This window comes from Paecilomyces variotii, assembly GCF_004022145.1.
Source record: "Paecilomyces variotii strain CBS 101075 chromosome Unknown C8Q69scaffold_5, whole genome shotgun sequence".
In the NCBI taxonomy this organism is placed as follows: Eukaryota; Fungi; Ascomycota; class Eurotiomycetes; order Eurotiales; family Thermoascaceae; genus Paecilomyces; species Paecilomyces variotii.
This window is the reverse complement of record NW_021167144.1, coordinates 117,381-136,233: the sequence shown is the minus strand read 5'-3', so window position 1 is coordinate 136,233 and position 18,853 is coordinate 117,381. Positions and strand designations below refer to the sequence as shown.

Genomic DNA, 18,853 nt, shown 5'->3' with positions numbered 1-18,853 from the left:
TACAGCGGTTAGGATCTGTAGCCACTAATTTTCAATAATATCGCTGTCAGCAGTGGATGTTGCCGAATCACAATTGAGATGAAAGTGTCTATGTTCGAAGATGTTAGATGATCTACTTTGGATTGACTAGATTATTAGGTTTGAACGTAGGAATATAGAATTTGTTTTTACACTTGAGAAAGTCCAAATAGATTTATTCTGATCTGTGTGAAATTAGGGACAAGTAGCTTTATAATCTTGCTGCTAATTGCATGGCTACTAGTATTAATAGTTCCAACTTATCTGCACTTTGCGATAGGTACTATCGCTAAAAAAGCACTTGATTTATTGTGCATCTAGACTCTTTCAAGTACAATGAACGTCTCCTCCCTCATGAGTGTGGCAGTTCTTTTAAAGTCAGCATGCACATAATTCTCACTAGGGCTTTTTGAGAACTTACAGGAGGTAGTTCAGACGTTGTTGATGGAGCTTCTGTGGTAGTACTTGTGGCACTCGTGGTAACTGTGGGCTGAGTCTCATGACTATGGGTGTGCTCAGGACCTGGACATCCAACCCCAGGTACAGCGATGTCGTAAGCGTAAGACTCCAGGGCAAAGTACTGCAATGTGTCCGAGTTATGCGTCGAGAGAGATCCATTGTTGGCCGCTAGTTCAAGTGCTTCGTCGTAATCACTCGAAAAATGTTCAACCAAAGCTTGACCAACTGCTGGCATATGGTACAGTCGATGTAAAAGGTCGCCCGCCCAGAAGGTGTTCGTCTTAGAATCGGCGACATTGTATCCGAGTGCACACATAGTGGACAATGAGCGACGAGTTTCATAGCTGAGATCACAGATCACGGTTTCATCAGTGGCATTTTCCCCTCTCCAATGACCCCCGTACCCTATAGTCCAAACATATTAGCATAAAGTCTTGCTTTCTCTATTCCAACCTCTATTCTTTTCCCTCGAGTTTATAAAAAGTTGATGGAAGATATAACTAACCTTCCAAATCACAATTGCCGTCTGGATTATCACAACGGAATAGGACTCCCCCTTTGTCGCCACTGATAATGACTTCATACGCTCCAATTGCTTCTAAGGAGGGTCTGTTACCGAAGTATTTCCTGTAGATCTCACTTTGGTTGCCCCAACGCAATATGTGATCTCTGGCATGGGACGCAAGATCAATTGTCTCTTCCAGCGCAATCTCTAGCTGGCGACGTTGAGTTGCGTTGCAACTCAAGTGGATTGGATATTTAGTGACAGCACCTTCATTCCACGACGATTGACTGAATGGGAGAGCTTGCTTAGTTTCCTGTGCTGTAACAGGAGCTGGTGCCCCAGCTACTGTAGCAGCACTAGCAATGAGCAGGAGAATATTGGAGAGACTGATCATTGTATCTGGGATATGAATGGAAGATGATTGACTTGGGAAGGGGGGGGGGGGGGGGGGGGTTAATCTTTTCAGGCAGGAAATGAACAAATATCCAGGTTACAACATGAGTATAGGTCTTCCTTATATAGTTTCTGTTCCCTAAGGAATAGCTAGCCATTGATAAATACTATGACAAAACATGACTTTCGGGGAGAGGGGTTCCAGTGAAATATCCCCGTTTTCATTATCTCATTTAGACTTGGCAAATCATGCCAAGGTATACTTTTTGTAGTTTCTGCGGGATATAAAGACACCTCTAATGGGGCTAGATATCCTAACGTGCGCCCCATTTGGTAGCTTATGAGTCAAAAAACCTCTATCGTGGGTATTCATTCGCTACGAGTTTAGCAACCTTCAGCCGAAAAGAAGTTAATCTTACGAGGAGGGAAAAAGATGAAAAGAGAGAGAGAAAGAAATGAGAACCTTGTTGGTCAGATATCTAATACTTCCTGCAATATAACTGTTAAATCGTTTGTAATATGAAGCAGTACTGATATCAATATCTACTGGAAGCTGCTGCAATCACTGATCGAAACCAACTTTATTGCGTAGCTTTTGTCCTTCTTGTTCATGTAACACATACGAGATCATAGTGAGTATACTGAACCAACAGGTGCAAGTCTTCTAATTGTGCATTTCGGGAATCCCGCGCGCTGCTTCTTGGCGACAACACGCCAAGCCCTCCGCCCAACGCCAAGAGTCCCTCTAAGCATGAAATACTTCCTCCACTTCGAGTAGAAGATACAGGCTAGATACAGGCCGAAGATGCCAAGGATGTCCGCAATAAGGACCTTGGGAGTAAAGTGGTACTCAAAGGCCTCTAATGGCACCAGTTTGCTCATTACTTTTTTCATGTTGCAGCCGGGCTTTGAAAGTCAATTTACGGCTCAGACACGACCTGGAAGCGTATTTAAATGGCAACTAACAAATTCTTTGTGGTAGGATATATTACCTTGTTCTCGAGAAATTATTTTTGAAATAGTTTCGGCTACGACTCGACTATATATATCCCATCTTCTGGCCGGTTTTAAGGGAAAGAAACATCGTCGTGATCTCTTATTTTAGCTATCATTACCATGGCTTTGCTTTCTTTTCTTGTTGTGTTGGTAGGGTTGAGTCTTGTAGCAACCCAAACAACATATACGGGATGCCATAATCATTCCAACGTCGAGTGGTGCTACGGTCCGGATGGGGAAGAGACGCCGTTAGCAACATACACATTACCTTCTTCTTCTTCGACAGTGAATCTCCCTGTATCAGTTCCTGCTAGCACAACTACTACCGCCCAGACAGCTTCTGTGACAGGATGCCACAATCATGGGGCAGATATATACTGCATCAATGGGGCTGGGAAAGAAGTGCTCATCTCATTGACAGCCACACCGACGGGAGAACTTCCGGCGCAGTATACTGATTGTCATTCTCATGACACCGATATGTATGTGAATGAGACCTTTTGTATATACTTTCATTAATGAGCCATAAACTTTACAGGTACTGCGTTAGCCCCGCTGGGGAGGACGTGCTGGTCGTTGACGAAGGAGCTGCATCTTCTGGTTCTAGCTCCAGCAAGGACGGTGAAGAATCATCATCAAGTGGACAGAATTGCCATTTTCATGCCGGTGTCGAGTTAGTCTTACCTCTTTTTTGACCTTCAGATTCATATACTGATTAGAGATATGTGTAGACACTGTGTTGGCGCCGGTGAGTCCGAATCCGAATCCGAATCTTCTTGTGAAGTCAGCCAACGAGACTACGATGTTCCACTGAGAATTGGCTCCATTTTTGTGGTCCTCGTTACCAGCGCTATTGGAATCTTCGCTCCTGTCCTGTTTACAAAACTGTCTCTCAAGACGTTTAACACAATGGTATCCGTTTCCATTAAGCAGTTTGGTACTGGTGTCATTATTGCCACCGCATTCGTTCATGTATGGTGTCCCCCGCAACTAAAAGAAGCATGGAACTAACCATTTTCACTTAAGCTCTATACTCACGCGTCCTTGATGTTTTCCAATGAATGCCTGGGTGAGCTGCAATACGAAGCAACCACTTCAGCCATTGTGATTGCGGGTATCTTTATCGCGTTTCTCACTGAGTACATCGGCCATCGAGTCGTATCCGCACAGTCGACCAAGGCCGAAAGCACAGGACCTTCCGGACATACTGCTGAGACTACTTTGGGAAATGAAACGCTCAAAGCTCCACCCGCCGTAGGTTCACAGTCTGGCCAGACACTCCTCCAATTAGGACATCATCATGGAACCTCCATGGACCCGACACTTCCCAACAGCAAGCTGTCAGTTCTTATCATGGAAGCTGGCATCCTGTTCCATAGTATACTGATAGGCCTCACTCTCGTCGTTGCCGGGGATTCATTTTACAAAACACTCCTGGTTGTGATTGTCTTTCACCAATTCTTTGAGGGCATGGCGCTCGGTGCCCGGATTGCGCTCTTGCCAGGCGCTATATTCCCATCGAAAGTTATTATGGGCACCGCATTTGCATTGATAACTCCCATTGGCATGGCAATAGGACTAGGAGTTTTAAATTCCTTCAATGGTAACGATGCGAGCACACTTATCGCGCTTGGAACACTGGACGCACTGTCTTCCGGGATACTGATATGGAATGGTGTTGTCGATATGTGGGCAAGAGATTGGATCATTGAGGGGGGACAGCTTCTTAGTGCAGATATACCAACGACACTCGTTGGTGGTTTATCTCTAGTAGCTGGGCTGATTCTGATGAGTGTGCTCGGAAAGTGGGCATGAACACTGTAGGTATTTACAAAGGGGACTAGCTACTTCGTCAGCATTTTCTGGAATTTTTGATATTGGAGGGACTGTTGATATATCCTTTTGACTTATTTTATCAACATGACTGCCTTCCTCAATAAGCCTAGGTCTTATTTGCTTCCTGATGGTAGAAATCCGACGAATCTCTTGATATGGAGTGTTGGGGCCTTCACATAACCCGAGCAGCGGTTTTATAGATAAACTCACGATTACACAATAACAGGAGCTTAATTAGCGGTGGATACAATAAACTGAAAAGGATAGAAGGATAGAAGTATCCTCTACTATACACACCACTAAATTTATGTATAATAAAATAATTATCGAGCTGCTTCTTCGGGCATGCGATGTCCGGTAACTCAGTCGGTTAGAGCGTGGTGCCAGTACCGCCCATTGTCGCGAGTTTGGCCCTCGTAGGGACAGCGTCTTCAATTTTTACCTCCTAACCTCTCATCCTCGGGACGAGAATAATTCGTAAGGAGATATATATTTATCTGTTTGTATGGTAACCTAGAGAGTTCCACGAAGTATACCTAATCATCGGCAGAGATAGTTCCTGAAAGGGCGAAAGCAAGAGGTTAGGTGTCCTCCGCCGAGAACATAAACAATCTAATAGTATTTTTTTTATAAATAGAAGACTTATATATCAAATACTAATTTAATACATGTAATGTCGGAGCCTGCCTACAAGCAGACCTCCTGTCGGGTTTCTCCCACGTCTTCTAGCTCTACTCACAGAGATAAATAGGCTGAGCTAGTTGCTAGAGAATTCAAGCTCAGCGAGCTTCGCTCCAAGATATAATATAGCACTAGCATTATACTTTTTGATCATTTATACTTTGTAAACAGAATCTTTGAAGGTTAGCAGAGGGTTCTCTTAACATTGTCATGTGCAAGGCACGCAACCCATTGCTCGCACTCTCGCCCTAACTCACCTCGTTTGCGCGATTGTAAAGCAGCTCTCACATGTTACCTACCCGGGCGAAACCCAGCGCGGTATTGATTGTAGAGAAGCCACACGCCGGCCAATTAGTAATTGGGTGGGTGACCAAGTGTGAATCCTTGCTGGCTGTTGTACGTTTTTGTTTTTGGATTCCATTTCTCCTCACGCCGTCTCATTGTTCCCCGTTGGACAAATGTACGAATACCAAATCGCTAAGGCCCACCTACGGTGTTCCATCGAAGAGAGGGCGATATTGTTTCTTACGGGTCATTCTTCTGACATATATCAAATGAATTCGTTATCATTAAGGCAAAAAAATCAGTTATCCCCGCTCTCCGAAACGGGAGCGTAGGATCTCCTTTCTCTTGCTGCCTAATAGACCCATGTACAGTTAGCTTCGGATATTTTATAGCTTCTGCAAGCAAGGCCGGAAATCGGACAGAACACATCGGGGACAGGACTGGGGGATATAAGAAAAATACCTCAAGCCATTTCTGTGCCCACGGCTTCACAGCCGCCCAGGCAAGTAGACCTCCCGTCGCGAAAATGAAAATAAAGACTACCGCCTCATCTTTTCTGGAATCTCGCTCTGTAAAACAACACAGCATATTAGTCGCCAATCCAGAAGTCTTATCCAGTATCAATCAAATCATCCAAGGATTTTTAGGCACCACTCACGAAAACAAGTCGTAAAAACATCCTCCTCCTTCGCGCCCTTACAGATCGGCAAATTATAATCGAGGCAGAATTTCCGATTACAATCATTACAGTTCGGCGCCCGGTACTTCTTGTCCTTTTCACGGGTTTCCAAGAACGATGACGATGACGATAGATCCGTACCAGCCGTCGAATCGGAGGGGATTGGGATCGAAACGTTCCCGTTTCGTCGTTCCAGGTCAGGGAGCACGGATGAGGTGCGCGGGTCCGCGGGGCCGAGTTGGATGATTGTGCTGTTGGAGAAACAGGTGCATTTGCAGAATGAGGCGGGGGCTAGTCGTTGCGAAGTGAACTGTTAGCTTTGGTTCAGATTCTCTTGAGGATAATAATGGCAAATGACGAATTGGATAGAAGAAGATGAATGGGACATACTTGACCCCAGTACCGGGACAGGGAGATATGATGCGACCAGCGCAAGGAGGAGGATGAGTGCGCTTGGTCTTCGATGTCGGAGGATCATCTTGAATAGCAATAGCTACCTAGCTTTCCCTGAAGTTCGTAGTTGGGATCTCCTTATTCCGCTGGCGCAATTATGATCTCCGCCGGATCAGTACAGACAGGATAACCAGTAAGCTCGAGTCGAATATGTGGGAAAATGATCAATGTATCGTGAGGGCGCAATCTCATCATCGTCATCATCAACAAAAGCAGCCGGCAGCTTTCCACTGGTTAAGTAAGTTATCTCGGCGTGGTTATCAGTCCTGCCGGATTGTTCCGCCTTCCTAAAAGAAACTCTCAAACTACTTAAGGTATGCTGAGATTTCGCTTAGTATTTAGTATAGTTTTAATATTTTCAAAATTAGTTGGTTATATAATAGCTATTATGAATAAAAGAATTATAAGCTAATAGTGAGTTCTTGGCCTAAGGCTTCATGCAGTCTTTGGATTCGGTCTTGTAGGCAAAAATTGAAAGAGGAAATAGTCCGGATGTACCTAATGTACGCCAATCATACGAGTGAACCTGGGGTTCAACTCGAGCAGCCCTGAGCGCCGAGAAAAACAGAACTCTTTCCAGGGAGCCTTGCACAGTAAGACTGATACAGAGGGAGGAGGAGCTGGAGTCTGTTTACATTGGTGCAAGGAAGAAGACGATCTCAGGTCGTCCAGCCATGCTGATGCACCGCTACCTTTGAGTAAGCGCACCCAATCGAGGTCTCCCAGAAGGTGGGCGAGATCCTAATAGGATTCATAGTCATGCCACTGGCTGCAGCCTGGTATTTTCACAGCCCTCTGTTGAACAGTTGTCCCCGGCCTACCAAGCATCCCCTATCTCCACATCCTTGTCGGAATAATAGTAGTAAGGATCATTGGAATACGAATCCTCACGGTCCCAATAGTAGCTGCCATCTGCTGGATGCTTGATGCCCTCAGACTCCTCACGGTGCCAATAGTGGCTGTCATCCGCTGGATATTCGATGCCCTCAGACTCCTCACGGTGCCAATAGTGGCTGTCATCCGCTGGATATTCGATGCCCTCAGACTCCTCACGGTGCCAATAGTGGCTGTCATCCGCTGGATATTCGATGCCCTCAGACTCCTCACGGTGCCAATAGTGGCTGTCATCCGCTGGATATTCGATGCCCTCAGACTCCTCCCGCATACCCCAGTAGAAATCTTGTGACTCTGATGTAGATCGTGGCTGTGCACCTGAGTGTCCCCCTCGAGAGGAACATTTCGCAGTCTGCTTCTTAGCTGTGGGCTTTGGCGCATCATCAGTGGTAGCAGAGGTAGCAGCAGCAGTAGTGGTAGGTCTTGACTGGATACCCGGATATGCACCTCGACCACGCCGCGCAGTCTGGCGTTTCCTGACTGGAGCATGGTCACTGGTGGTTTTTGGCTCCGTTTCCGCTTTGGATGTAGACCTAGCCGACTGCACGCCTGAATATCCTGCTCGACCGGTGCACCTCGCGGTCTGGAGCTTTCTGGCTGGAGTCTTTGGTTCATTGTCAGCAGCAGCAGCAGTGCTTTTTCGTTTAGTGGTCTTCTTGGGTTCTTTTCCATTGTTACTATCATTCTCCATTTCTTTCTTGGCCCTTTTCGCAGAAGATGTTGATGCCCCCTTGCTGCTGCTGCTGCCTCCAAGATTAAAATTGATATTCACAGTATTTGCATTGATCCCTTTCAGCCCAGCAGAAACAATGGCAGCGGCAATATCCTGACCATCATCAGCAGCCTTCCTCTTTATCCCCTTCCCCGTCTGCTTCGACATTACTGTTCCTTCCTTGGCCTTCTTCGCCTTCTCCGCAGCAGCAAGCTCCTTCCTCGCCTTCCTTTCATTTGAATCCCATTCCTTCTTCAAATCCCGCTCCAGCTGCTGTAGATTCACAGGAATCTCCAACCTGCCCTGGTTCAGCGCATCCAGCAACCTCTTCGCGGCTGTGCCCTTGTTGTCCGATGGCTGCAAACCGTAGTGCAGCAACTGCGCTTTGTACCAGTGGGCAGGAGGGTCCTTGGCCGTCGGGGGCTGGCCAGGGAGAGGGTGGAAGAGGGCCTGGAACTCTGGGATCGTCGCGCGGCGGTGCTGGTTCTGGTTGGAGGAGGTAACATAGAAATCGCCGTTGGAGTAGTGGAAGTTTTCTCTGGAGACAGGAGGCGTTAGGAACATGGCAGTGCGGGATGTGGTTCTGTGGCAGTGTCAATTTCCTTAAAGACAACTTCTTACGATCCGCTGGGAACTATTGATATGTACAAACTATCTAAGAGCGACGTTAGGGAGGCAGTTAGTTGTGAATTACGTTGTTATGATAGCTCAATCCGAGGACCTCATAGATATGCCAGTACTAGGTACTTAACGTTACCTACTGTAGTTCTGCCAGGGCTTACCGCCTATAGCTCTACTACTTATTAGGCAGCTGCTAGACAGATCCATGGATTCATCCCACTATCTTTATCCCCCACTTCAATTCAGAATACAAGAATTATCTCTATTCTTTTGCTAAGAGCAATAAATAGATCTCAACGTTACATCTAACTTATCCCCCATTACATTGCACTCCTTCCTCAGCACTTACTTGGCTGAAGAGTGTAATTCTCACTGGCCAGCGTCACTGCCCAGTTCAGTGATGAATAGATTACAAAGCTCTTTATCAATAGCCAAGAGAAAGCGCCCGGAGGCTGAAAAGAAATAAAGTATAACAAAATAGGCGAAGGATCAGATTGAAGCTGAACAAAACTTATTAAAAAGCGAAAGATACCCTACAACCTTTCTTGAATTCATCGAAACCTGCCATATACACATATTTCAACTGCTACAAGTCGAAACAAACAAAGCATGCTCTACAGGAGGCTCATTGAAGAGTGAATGTTATAGATCTCACTGGCCAGCATCACTGCCCAGTTCAGTTGTGATGGATAAATCTCCAGATTACAAAGCTCTTTATCAACAGGCCGAGAGAGCGCGCGTGGAGGCTGAGAGAGCGCGCGCAGAGGCCGAGAGAGAGCGTGCAGAGGCTGAAAAGAAACAAAGTGTGATAGAACAGGTAAAGAACCAGATTGAAGCCGAACGAAACCTATTGCAAAGCGAAAGACAGCCTACAACCTTTCTTGAATTTATCGAAACCTGCCATGTACACATATCTCAGCCGCTACGAGTCGAAACAAACAAAGCACGCTCTACAGGAGGCTCATTGACCAGTCCGAAAGGCCGCTTATGCCCTAGTTATCTACGACCATGGAAAAACTTTCATTGGGAACAGACCAAGATATATGAAACCGCTATTCAGCTGCTGCAGTCCTCTTCAAACCCTTGCCTTTTCTCTTCCAAATACTCGATTCACGATCTAGGCCGTCGCCTGTGCCGCCGTCCATTAGCGAGCGAGGAGGATCTGCAGGGCTACCAGCGGTACGGAGTGGAGGACCAAGTTCGGGAAATAATTGATGCCTTGCAGTCCGTTTCGGATATCTTTTCACCTGGGGAGGGGATTGAATTTGATAACTACGTCAACGCCTTTGATAAAGAAACCAACTCGGTGGATGATCAAGCGCGAAAGCGCTCTATCCCTGATCAATTCTGTGTATTTCGAAAGGGCGCAAACCGTACTCTACTCTTCAGCATGGAATACAAAGCTGGTCACAAATTGACGGACAGATATCTGCGCGCAGGCTTACGACAGATGGAATTTTGGAAAGAAGTCGTGCAGCGAGTGACCATACCGTCGGAGGGTGAAGAAAAACTATTGTATCATGCCGAGCTGCTGACAGGCTCTGCAATCGTCCATGCCTACGATGATATGATCAATCGAGGCACATCGTTCGGCTGTCTGATCACCGGCAACTGCCAGGTCTTCTTGCATGTACCGGAAGATCAACCTGACACGGTGGAGTATTACTTGGCTGAACCGAACCTGGACGTGCAAGCGATGCGAGACCAAGGCGACGACGAATGGATGTATACACCGGTCACCGCAGTAGGGCGACTTTTTACCATGTGTCTCATGAGCATTCAGTCGCCAATGCGAAACCAACACTGGCGGAACCAAGTCATTCCACAACTCCACGTGTGGGAGGTCGATTTTGAGTACATCCTTAGTCAACTCTCAGATGAGGAAGTACATTCCAGTCCCGCGGGATCTGAATATCTGCCCTCGTCTCCGTTAGCTACCTCGAGTAGAAAGCGTCGCAAGCGTACCAGTTGCCGACCGGTGGAGAAGGGAGACTGCCCTCCTGACGACTCTGATTCGGAAGATATTTCGCGGAATCCCGACTCCACAGCAAGAAAACGTGCCTTGACCTTCTCTTCTTCACCCCCGCAACGTCAACATCGATCGGGCTGGCAGTTTAAGAGGACGGATGATTCGATGCAAGAATCTTTGGATTTCTGTACTCAACGCTGCCTGCTGTCATTGAAAACTGGTGACTGGCTGGATGAAAATTGTCCAAATGTCGATCGTCACCGAAAGGCTAATAGCAAACGCCACCAGATTCATGTCTCTGACTTCTTGCGCCTACTCAAGTGCCAGCTAGATAATGATTTGGACCACTACTGTGCCCCTTTTGGGGAATCAGGGATCAGCGGGTTCCCTTTCAAGATCAGCTTGATGCCGTTCGGATATACAATAGTTGGAAAGGGGACCACCGACCGCCGGTGGCCTGTCGTACGACAAGAAGAAAACGTGTATCAAATCCTCCATTCAGTGCAAGGCTCGGCTGTCCCCGTTTTCCTCGGCACAATCGATATCGACTGGATCTATTTTTACGGAGGTGTTAGGATTACTCATTTCTTAATCCTTTCATGGGGTGGATATCCGTTTAATCCACGCTTCTGTGAAGAGGAACGGCGGAACGAGTATCAGCGAACAAAAAAAGATATTCGACGCTTGGGCGTGATACATGGAGATCTACACGAATCCAATATACTCTGGAATACAGAGCTGGGTCGCGTACAGCTCATTGATTTTCACAAAGCTAAGCTATCACCATCCAACAAGCGAAAACAAGATTCGTTGAATTTGTCGCGTCCAAGGAAAAGGATTTTTACGAATCACGAAAGTGACCCCCAGCCCACACCGACCTTGCGGGGACCTGCCGCCGAACATATAAGAGACATCTAAAAGCTCGTCGAAGCTCTTAGATAGCAGATCCGGGTGATAAAGTTCTTGGAGTGCCCAGTCCTCTTTGCCTCGATCAGCGGATCCGCTTCATTCCCTGCATTCGTTGCAGGCCCCTTTGGCATCAGTCACTCCGTCAACCAGTGTGAAACAGTTCTCGCGCTGGCGAATGATACTGGTCTTGCGGGTGTTTTCCCGTAAACCAAACAGCTTCTATATGGCTACAATACAATCTCTCTCCCTCCGAAACTCCACGTGGTATATCCACCTTGCTGTATTTGCGTGACCTCACGTGGCCAACCAGTGGTCAACTTCCTGTTAAATCATTAGCTGACTAGTTAGTTAACTAAGTATTTCTTATTAGTCAATCGCTTATTGATGTCACGTTGCTTCTTTATTACCTTTTTTCGTAGCATTAGGTGATTAAAACAAACACTACCTCATCCATTCTTTCCTGTTACTCGCACACTAATGCTCAGTCCAAACAGTATCATTGATCCCCCTTCTCCCCGACTTTTCGCTGGCCATCGTGCTATCGCACATATCTTGAAACTCAGCGGCGCAGGTGATTATATATAGCAGATTTTGCGAGGCATGGAGCAAATAACTGTAGAAGCAGATGGGTCAACTAATTTGGGGAATATAATGAGATTACGATTCGATGGCTAGTTAAACCAGTTAGCTGCATTTTAACCAGGTATACACTGATGTGACAGGCAAAAAGCGTATGAATATTCAAAACCAGGTTTTTCTCTCTCTGCCGCCAATAGAGCTTGACCGCACAATTCATTGCTTCCTATCCATACACGAGATCCAGAAAAGCGCGAGGCGTGCCACTGGTTGCCTTCACGAGCTGATCCCGCTTCATATTATCACGGACGCCTGTGTGGCCGTATATTTCGTCTTCAATATCCTCCCTCCATTGGGTTCTTTGATCCCCTTCCGGGTAAAAATCCGCTGGGAATTTTGGTTCAAATCTTATAAAAAGGGGCATTCATTAATTTCTATGGTATATATAGTTATCGCCGTCTATAAGAAGACATTCTGCTATAGCATCACGACCGCCCCTTGAGTCCCTTCTTCCGATTCTCTCTCTGCCTCTTCTCCTTGGCAGCGTCCCGTCTCCTTTTTTTCCACGCGCGATTGTTCTCACCCCGATGCTCCCAGAACCACTTGGCAAAGTCACTCTCGTCCTTCGGACCTGAATCATTTGTCCTATCGGCATCTTTCGTGGATGACTTTTCGTAGTATTCTTCATCATCTCCCTCTTCATCCTCCTCCTCCTCCTCCTCCTCGTCGTCGTCATGCGTTATGAATGTGGTTCGGTTAGGCAGAGCAGTATCGGGAGTAGGTGCGGCGCTTCGTAGACCACGTTCCTGGAGATCCCTCTTCGTAAATGGAGTCTGCGGTTCGACAGTCGCCATCTCAATATCACCATCTTCGTCCTCCATATCCTCTCCGCCAAAGAAGGTAAATTGTGTATTTTCTTCCGGGGCCTTGTCCTTCTCTGCCTCCTTCGGGGCAGGTCGTTTGAAGAGGGCCTCCAACGGGTGGACTTCAGTCTTTTCCTCCGCGGGGGGTTTCTCTTTCGAATCGTCACCTTTATTCTCATCGGAATCTGCAACAGAAGAGTTGTCCTTATTGCCAGAAGCGGGTTTGTCTTCAGCTTCTGACGATGCATCGGATTTTTCATTTTCGCCATCGGAAGCCTCTTCAGCGGAGGTGTCAGCAGAGACATCTTCGCTCTCTGAATCTGATGATTCTTCATCCGAGGAGCCACTGGATGACGTCCAATCCGTGTCCGACTCCTCACTTGACTCTTCCGCCTTTGTTGCTTTCTTGATCTTCTTAGATGTTTCTGTGGACACTTCTGATGACTCCTTCTTCGACTTAACGGTGGCCTTGACACCCTCCTTCTGCCCTGGCTTTTTGCTGCTCTTTGTGATCTTCTCACTGGCCGGCTCTTTCACATTTCCTTCGCTATCGACCCAGCCCTTGCCTTCTACAAACTCCGTTGACACGCTGTTTGATCCAGCCTCAGCTCGTAGGAATGACGGGTGCGTCACAGTCTTCGAGAACTCGTGAACGGTGACTTCGTTGGGAGCCTTCGTCTTCTTGGACTTTTTCTCTTTCTTCTGCTCAGGTGGCTCCACGGAGGTTCGATTGGCGGGAGTCTTGGTCCGGAAGAGACACTCTGCATTTTCCGTATACTTGGATTTGGCCTGCGTCTTGGGCTTCTTGTCATCCTTCTGTCTCTTCTTGTCGCCCTTCTGGCGCTTCTCTTTCTTGGCACTGGCAGGCTCCGTCCAGCCTCTCTTCACGTGGCGATCTGATGGTAGTTCATAGCCCTCCAGAACCCCGTTTTCTGACTTCCGCTTCTTCGATTTTTTCTTTTCGGGCGTTGGTTGTTTTCCCGCCGCCTCTTCGTCCTTTTCCTCCTCGCGGGATCGTTTCTTCGGACGAGCCTCCTCGACCTTGAATTTTTTGCCCTTGAGGATGGAGCCGTGCAGCTTCTTCTTCAGTTTGTCTGCCTCCATTGTGGGAAGGGTCACGTAGCCGTAGCTGTTCTCAGGAAAGGTCTGGATCGAGTGGAACGAGACGTCTGTTGCGGAGGGACGCACCGAGGGCGCGAGAACAGAGTCGAGCAGCTCCGGGGTGAGAGGAGTGATGTGCAGGCGCTTGGTAGTCTCTGTCATCGCAGCATGGTCCCTACAATATAGATGTGGCAGTTTGAAATGCTCAATTGTTCGAGACAACAACAACAGAAAAATTAAAAAAGGGTGTATTCGTCGACAAAATCACTGTACTAAATGAGTCGGTGCTCAGATTTTCCGCTGGTTCTACTGGAGAACTACTGTGGCGCGTGAGGCTAGTGGCTTCCTCAGCCACATGGCGAAAAGACCTTAAGTTAAGATGATGCTATTATTATTATGATCGTGAAGTTAGTTAATAAGAATTAATTATGGTAGTTTGTTCTGTCTCTTATTATTTTATTAGTAAATCGGGAGTAACTGTATCCTATAAACCTATCTCATATAGGAATATAATAATCACTAGCTCGTAACTCATTCTTGTGCTCAGCCTCCACTTCCCATATTACTACTTCTTCTTCTCCCCGGAACTGGCAAGCCAAGCGGAAGTGATACACGCCTGGGCCCATCATCTCCCTAGCCGGTTTAATCAATGCTAACTTAACTAACGAACGAACGAACCATTATTATCGCATGATTCGCATCCCATCCTCCGCCCCGGCGATCCCCCGTCTCCATCTTTCTCACTACTTCCTTTCTTTCACTGTCGACATCTCTCCTCTCCCAGACTAACCACACTCGACCTGCTCGACCTGCTTGCAACCGTTCTGTCATTGACTATCTATCGTCCATCTCTCCATCGATTCCATCCAGCCATCCTCTATCCCCGACCGGTTGGGTTCCGGACCTTCCATTCGTCTGCCTTGGCATCTGATCTCATCGCCGCTCGCGAGGAGCCGACCCCGGTCGCTCACATGGCCACATTGGGCTCCTTATCGACTTCTGCAGAGGATCTTCCTATTACCCCTCGTCGCGCCAACTGAGTCACTCGCCACCACCCTCCAGACCGCCAGTCGATAGCGGGAGGAGGACCTCATCGTCGTCTCGTCGTTCGGTTGATTTGGTGTTTCTGTATATACCGTCCTTCATCCCGTCGATCCGTCCGGGAGAAGCTTGCGCGCTCCATCACGTCCGACCCGGATAACGATGGGTAACGCCCAAACCAAGGAGGCACGATCGCCTCATTCCCAGAACCACCATCGCACCCGTCACCGCAGTCATGATTCTTCCTCGGGGCACGGCCGATCACCGTATTCGGGAGACAGTTCACGGGCTGCGCGGTCAAGCAGACCGGATCTGTCCTTCCTCGGAATTGGCGGAAGCTCGGATAGAGATGTCGCCATGCTCGAGCATCGTCGAGAAACCAAGCAGGAGAGGGAGGCTCGTCGTCTGGAGCGAGAACGTGTAGCCCGGCTCAGGGAACGAGAGCGCAGTATGCGGGAGGAGCATGTTGATGGGGGATATCTAGTGACCCAGGGAGTATACGTGGGCACGGAAGATTTCAACAAGGCTGTGGTTCGACAGCTGATGGTATGTCGTGCGCCGTTTCGCGTGATCTCGAGGATGATATGAATGCTAAATGCTTGTGTAGATTGAGCGTCGATTGGCACCCTTCTGGCGGGGTCTGAATGATTTCTCAGACTCGTGGACCGAGCATCAGCTTATGGCTGCCGCGCGAGGCATGCCTATTCCGCCACCTGACGAGATTCCTCCAGAATTACAGTACAAGCTTCCCCAGAAAGCTCCCGATGGGACGGATTCATCAGACAGGAATATCAACAGCTTGACAGTTCCTATCGCGTCGCGGACACCATCTTACAATTCCGACGGCTCACAGGGAGGCATTCCAGCACAGTCCTTGCCCTCTCCAACGTCCCCGATCGCCTCTGCTACGGGCTCGACAAGTTCGCCCTTGTTTAGAAGCAGAGCGAAGACGCTGGCCGCACTGACGAAGAATAACGCGCAAAATGACATGACTCCGCGAGAGATCATGCTTCCGCACGATCCATTCGTGAATGGGCAACCCATCGAAGCCTATCTTTATAAAGATGCTACCGAATGCCCTATCTGTTTTCTCTACTATCCACCATATCTGAACACCACCAGATGCTGCCACCAGCCCATCTGCTCAGAATGTTTCGTGCAGATCAAACGTCCCGACCCCCACCCTCCAGAGCATGGCGAGGCCGATCCTGATGCACCTCCAAGCTCAGATGACACGCCAGCGGACATCCGGCTGGTTTCGGAGCCTTCAGCGTGTCCATTTTGTGTCCAGCCAGAGTTTGGTGTTACATATACGCCACCTCCTTTCCGCAGAGGACTTGTGTATGCGGGGAATCCAAATGCCCGGCAATCCGCCTATCCAGTGTCTCCAGTCTCGTCGTCATCGTCTCTTGCACCCGAGAGTGCCAACCAGCAGACGGGACGCCGTCGTGCGACGTCTTTGTCTGCAAACGACCCCGCCGTTGTAACGACGGATAAGATTCGCCCTGATTGGGCTCAGAAGCTGGCCAATGCGAGAGCGCATGCTGCAAGACGGTCTGCGGCTGCAACAGCGTTGCATACCGCCGCATATTTGATGAACCCCCCGTCGAATGGTGCCGAGTCGAGGAATTTGCTTGGTAGAAGAGGCTTGAGGAGAACTGAAGATGGAGCCACGAGTACTCGCACGGGTTCGCCCGCCTTGAATGCTCTCGCGTTCCTGACGGAGCGACAGCGCTCAACTAGACAAGACAGCGATTCTGTCGAAGAAGCGCCCAGTATGTTGGCACCACCGCGCGAGAGTTCCAGGCGGAGCCGCATTGATGACCTCGAGGAAATGATGATGATGGAAGCGATCCGGATGAGCTTGGCCAGCGAGGAGGAGAGACGCAAGAAGGCAGAAAAGGAGGCCAAGAAGGAGGCGAAGAGGAGAGAAAAGGAAGCTAAGAAAACCGAGAAATCTCTGCGGAAGAGTGGTGGTGACAGCAACAGCGGTAGCAACGTCGCGCTGAATGCACGGCCTGGTAGTTCTATGGGGAGAGCTGACAGCAGCTCTTCTTCCGTCATAACCGGAGACGAGACGTTATCTGCAGGCAAAGGGAAAGGCGTCGACCGCGTGTCGCCCGCCGTTGCGGAGGCCGCATCTGCAGATTCTGACTCCATGCATTCAGGCTCAGTTACATCTGCCCCTCAGCTCTCGATTTCCAAACCGGATCCTGACCTGTCCTCCTCGTCCGCCGCCCAACCTTCGCCTACGGAGCCGTCGAAGCGTTCTCACCTGCGGCATGTGTCGAGTGCGTCGTCTTCATGTTCGTCCCTTGTCGAGTCCACCTCAGGAGAACATATCGGATCCAATGGTCCTGCCGGCAGCAATACGTCTCTTGAGCCTATGTTCAATTTCCGCAGCCTGGCTGCTGTTATTGGCGACGAGGATAAGCATGACGGAAGTGCAGAACACGTCGAGAATACTGTTTCGGGGCTGCAGGCAGAGAGCTCCACCTCGCATGTCCCTGAAGAGTCGGGATCGCACGAGAAGACAATGTCAGACTCCGACAAGATCCAGCCTGTACACGACAGCGTCGGGTCTACCACATCCTTGCCGCATGCAAATGGCGACAATCTCGCGTCTAAGGAACTGGAAGCGAATTCGGTGGAGATTACGGGCGCTAATGGGAATACTCAAACGGCAAGCTGAATAGGTAGCACATCCTTTTTAAGCTAGTTGTTGTTGCTACTACATCTACAGTATATGTGTCCTTCTTTTGTTGCGAGGAATCATTTTTCATTGTACCTACGGGGTAGGCTGTGGGATGAAGTTGGGCGACCAGGCGCATGCAGCATCGAGTACAATCATGTTCCTTTGTTTCCAAGGCTTTGTTTACACTCGTTTCTCAATAGCATTCTTACATTCATGGGGTGTGTTCGGACACAGGTCGTCCAGAGGATGGTGGGCGTCCACGGTTTTGTATAGACCGTCCCTGGTCAGGGATAGATGTCAGTTTTCTCTTTCTCCCCCCATCGGAATTCTTCACGAGGCATTCGCACGTTCTTTTGTGGCATACCATTCTTACATTACATAGGAGCAATGCTTTGGAATCTGTCTAATCTTGCCCTTGTCTCTTTCATCTTCGATAGCGGTAGCGGTAGCGGTAGCGGAAGCGGTAGCGATATTTATCGTGATAGGCGGCATCACGAGCACATCAGCAACAAGAAAAGTATGTATGTACATCAGCCTCGAACTTGACACGGACTTTGCAAGTAACTGTTCAGTCCAAAGATGTCCAATCTCAAAAAAACCAACATGTATCATCCGGACAGCAAGATTGATTGTATAATTATCAATATCAAATTAGAATTTCATACCTCAGTTTCTAGATACATTATTCATGATTATGAAGAGATTTCCTTCCTGCCAATCGCTCGACTACCTCCATTCCCAACACCTATCCACAGTTGTAAAAATATAACAAAGCATAACTCCGTAACACAACCCATGCGTGCGAGGTAATTTCGACACTTGATTGCTGGGAAACTGGAGTTGTTACGAAGGAATTATAAACCAACTAGGATCTGTTCAACATCACTTAAGCTGAAGGCTAATGTAAATGCAGGGCGGCTCTTGTTATTATTATTATCGTAGAGTATTTGTAGCGTTGGTGAGCACAGTATATAGTTATATAACTCCTATTCACAGCTTCTCCCTTACAATATAGTAATATCTCATTATCAGAGATAGTGATCACGAATCTGATTTCAAAGCTTGTTCACTACTCTCTTCTAGTTGAATATCGAGGAAATTTCCTCTTGTTTGCAGAAGACACGGACAAAGTTCTGTTCTTGAATAGAGCTGTGTAGATTTAATCGA

At 48.1% G+C, this 18,853-nt stretch overlaps 8 protein-coding genes across 8 annotated transcripts; 3 read left to right on the top strand and 5 right to left on the bottom strand.

Annotated features, from left to right (window-relative positions):
• Nucleotides 1-170: 170 nt before the first annotated feature.
• On the bottom strand, nucleotides 171-1,427 carry C8Q69DRAFT_465786 (putative peptidase domain-containing protein). The gene is made up of 3 exons (XM_028630512.1): nucleotides 983-1,427; nucleotides 440-882; nucleotides 171-387 (listed from the first exon to the last, which is right to left on the bottom strand). The coding sequence occupies exons 1-3, from the start codon at nucleotides 1,374-1,376 to the stop codon at nucleotides 346-348; spliced, it is 879 nt and encodes a 292-aa protein (XP_028485030.1). The 5' UTR covers nucleotides 1,377-1,427; the 3' UTR covers nucleotides 171-345.
• A 751-nt stretch (nucleotides 1,428-2,178) lies between these two features.
• On the top strand, nucleotides 2,179-4,477 carry C8Q69DRAFT_432041 (ZIP zinc transporter). The gene is made up of 4 exons (XM_028628499.1): nucleotides 2,179-2,853; nucleotides 2,910-3,044; nucleotides 3,103-3,343; nucleotides 3,398-4,477. Exons 1-4 carry the CDS (start codon nucleotides 2,492-2,494, stop codon nucleotides 4,184-4,186), a joined length of 1,527 nt encoding a protein of 508 aa, XP_028485029.1. The 5' UTR covers nucleotides 2,179-2,491; the 3' UTR covers nucleotides 4,187-4,477.
• A 994-nt stretch (nucleotides 4,478-5,471) lies between these two features.
• Nucleotides 5,472-6,144, bottom strand: C8Q69DRAFT_401928 (hypothetical protein; the record flags this gene model as incomplete). Its single annotated transcript, XM_028627944.1, has 3 exons — nucleotides 5,472-5,525; nucleotides 5,636-5,742; nucleotides 5,832-6,144. Coding segments are annotated over 3 exons (474 nt in total), but the record flags the coding sequence as incomplete, so codon positions are not given.
• Nucleotides 6,145-6,707: 563 nt separating this feature from the next.
• C8Q69DRAFT_251146 (hypothetical protein) lies at nucleotides 6,708-8,648 on the bottom strand. The gene has a single exon (XM_028626587.1). It carries the CDS (start codon nucleotides 8,473-8,475, stop codon nucleotides 7,123-7,125), a length of 1,353 nt encoding a protein of 450 aa, XP_028485027.1. The 5' UTR covers nucleotides 8,476-8,648; the 3' UTR covers nucleotides 6,708-7,122.
• Nucleotides 8,649-8,755: 107 nt separating this feature from the next.
• C8Q69DRAFT_432037 (hypothetical protein) lies at nucleotides 8,756-11,835 on the top strand. Its single transcript, XM_028628498.1, has 2 exons — nucleotides 8,756-11,674; nucleotides 11,781-11,835. The coding sequence occupies exon 1, from the start codon at nucleotides 9,218-9,220 to the stop codon at nucleotides 11,417-11,419; it is 2,202 nt and encodes a 733-aa protein (XP_028485026.1). The 5' UTR covers nucleotides 8,756-9,217; the 3' UTR covers nucleotides 11,420-11,674; nucleotides 11,781-11,835.
• Nucleotides 11,836-12,308: 473 nt separating this feature from the next.
• On the bottom strand, nucleotides 12,309-14,353 carry C8Q69DRAFT_465775 (suppressor protein). Its single transcript, XM_028630511.1, has one exon. It carries the CDS (start codon nucleotides 14,110-14,112, stop codon nucleotides 12,472-12,474), a length of 1,641 nt encoding a protein of 546 aa, XP_028485025.1. The 5' UTR covers nucleotides 14,113-14,353; the 3' UTR covers nucleotides 12,309-12,471.
• Nucleotides 14,354-14,967: 614 nt separating this feature from the next.
• Nucleotides 14,968-17,832, top strand: C8Q69DRAFT_251123 (C2H2 zinc finger protein). The gene is made up of 2 exons (XM_028626586.1): nucleotides 14,968-15,537; nucleotides 15,599-17,832. Exons 1-2 carry the CDS (start codon nucleotides 15,154-15,156, stop codon nucleotides 17,681-17,683), a joined length of 2,469 nt encoding a protein of 822 aa, XP_028485024.1. The 5' UTR covers nucleotides 14,968-15,153; the 3' UTR covers nucleotides 17,684-17,832.
• A 34-nt stretch (nucleotides 17,833-17,866) lies between these two features.
• Nucleotides 17,867-18,178, bottom strand: C8Q69DRAFT_506746 (hypothetical protein; the record flags this gene model as incomplete). Its single annotated transcript, XM_028632832.1, has 2 exons — nucleotides 17,867-17,966; nucleotides 18,060-18,178. 2 exons carry the CDS (start codon nucleotides 18,176-18,178, stop codon nucleotides 17,867-17,869), a joined length of 219 nt encoding a protein of 72 aa, XP_028485023.1.
• Between the last annotated feature and the right edge of the window lie 675 nt (nucleotides 18,179-18,853).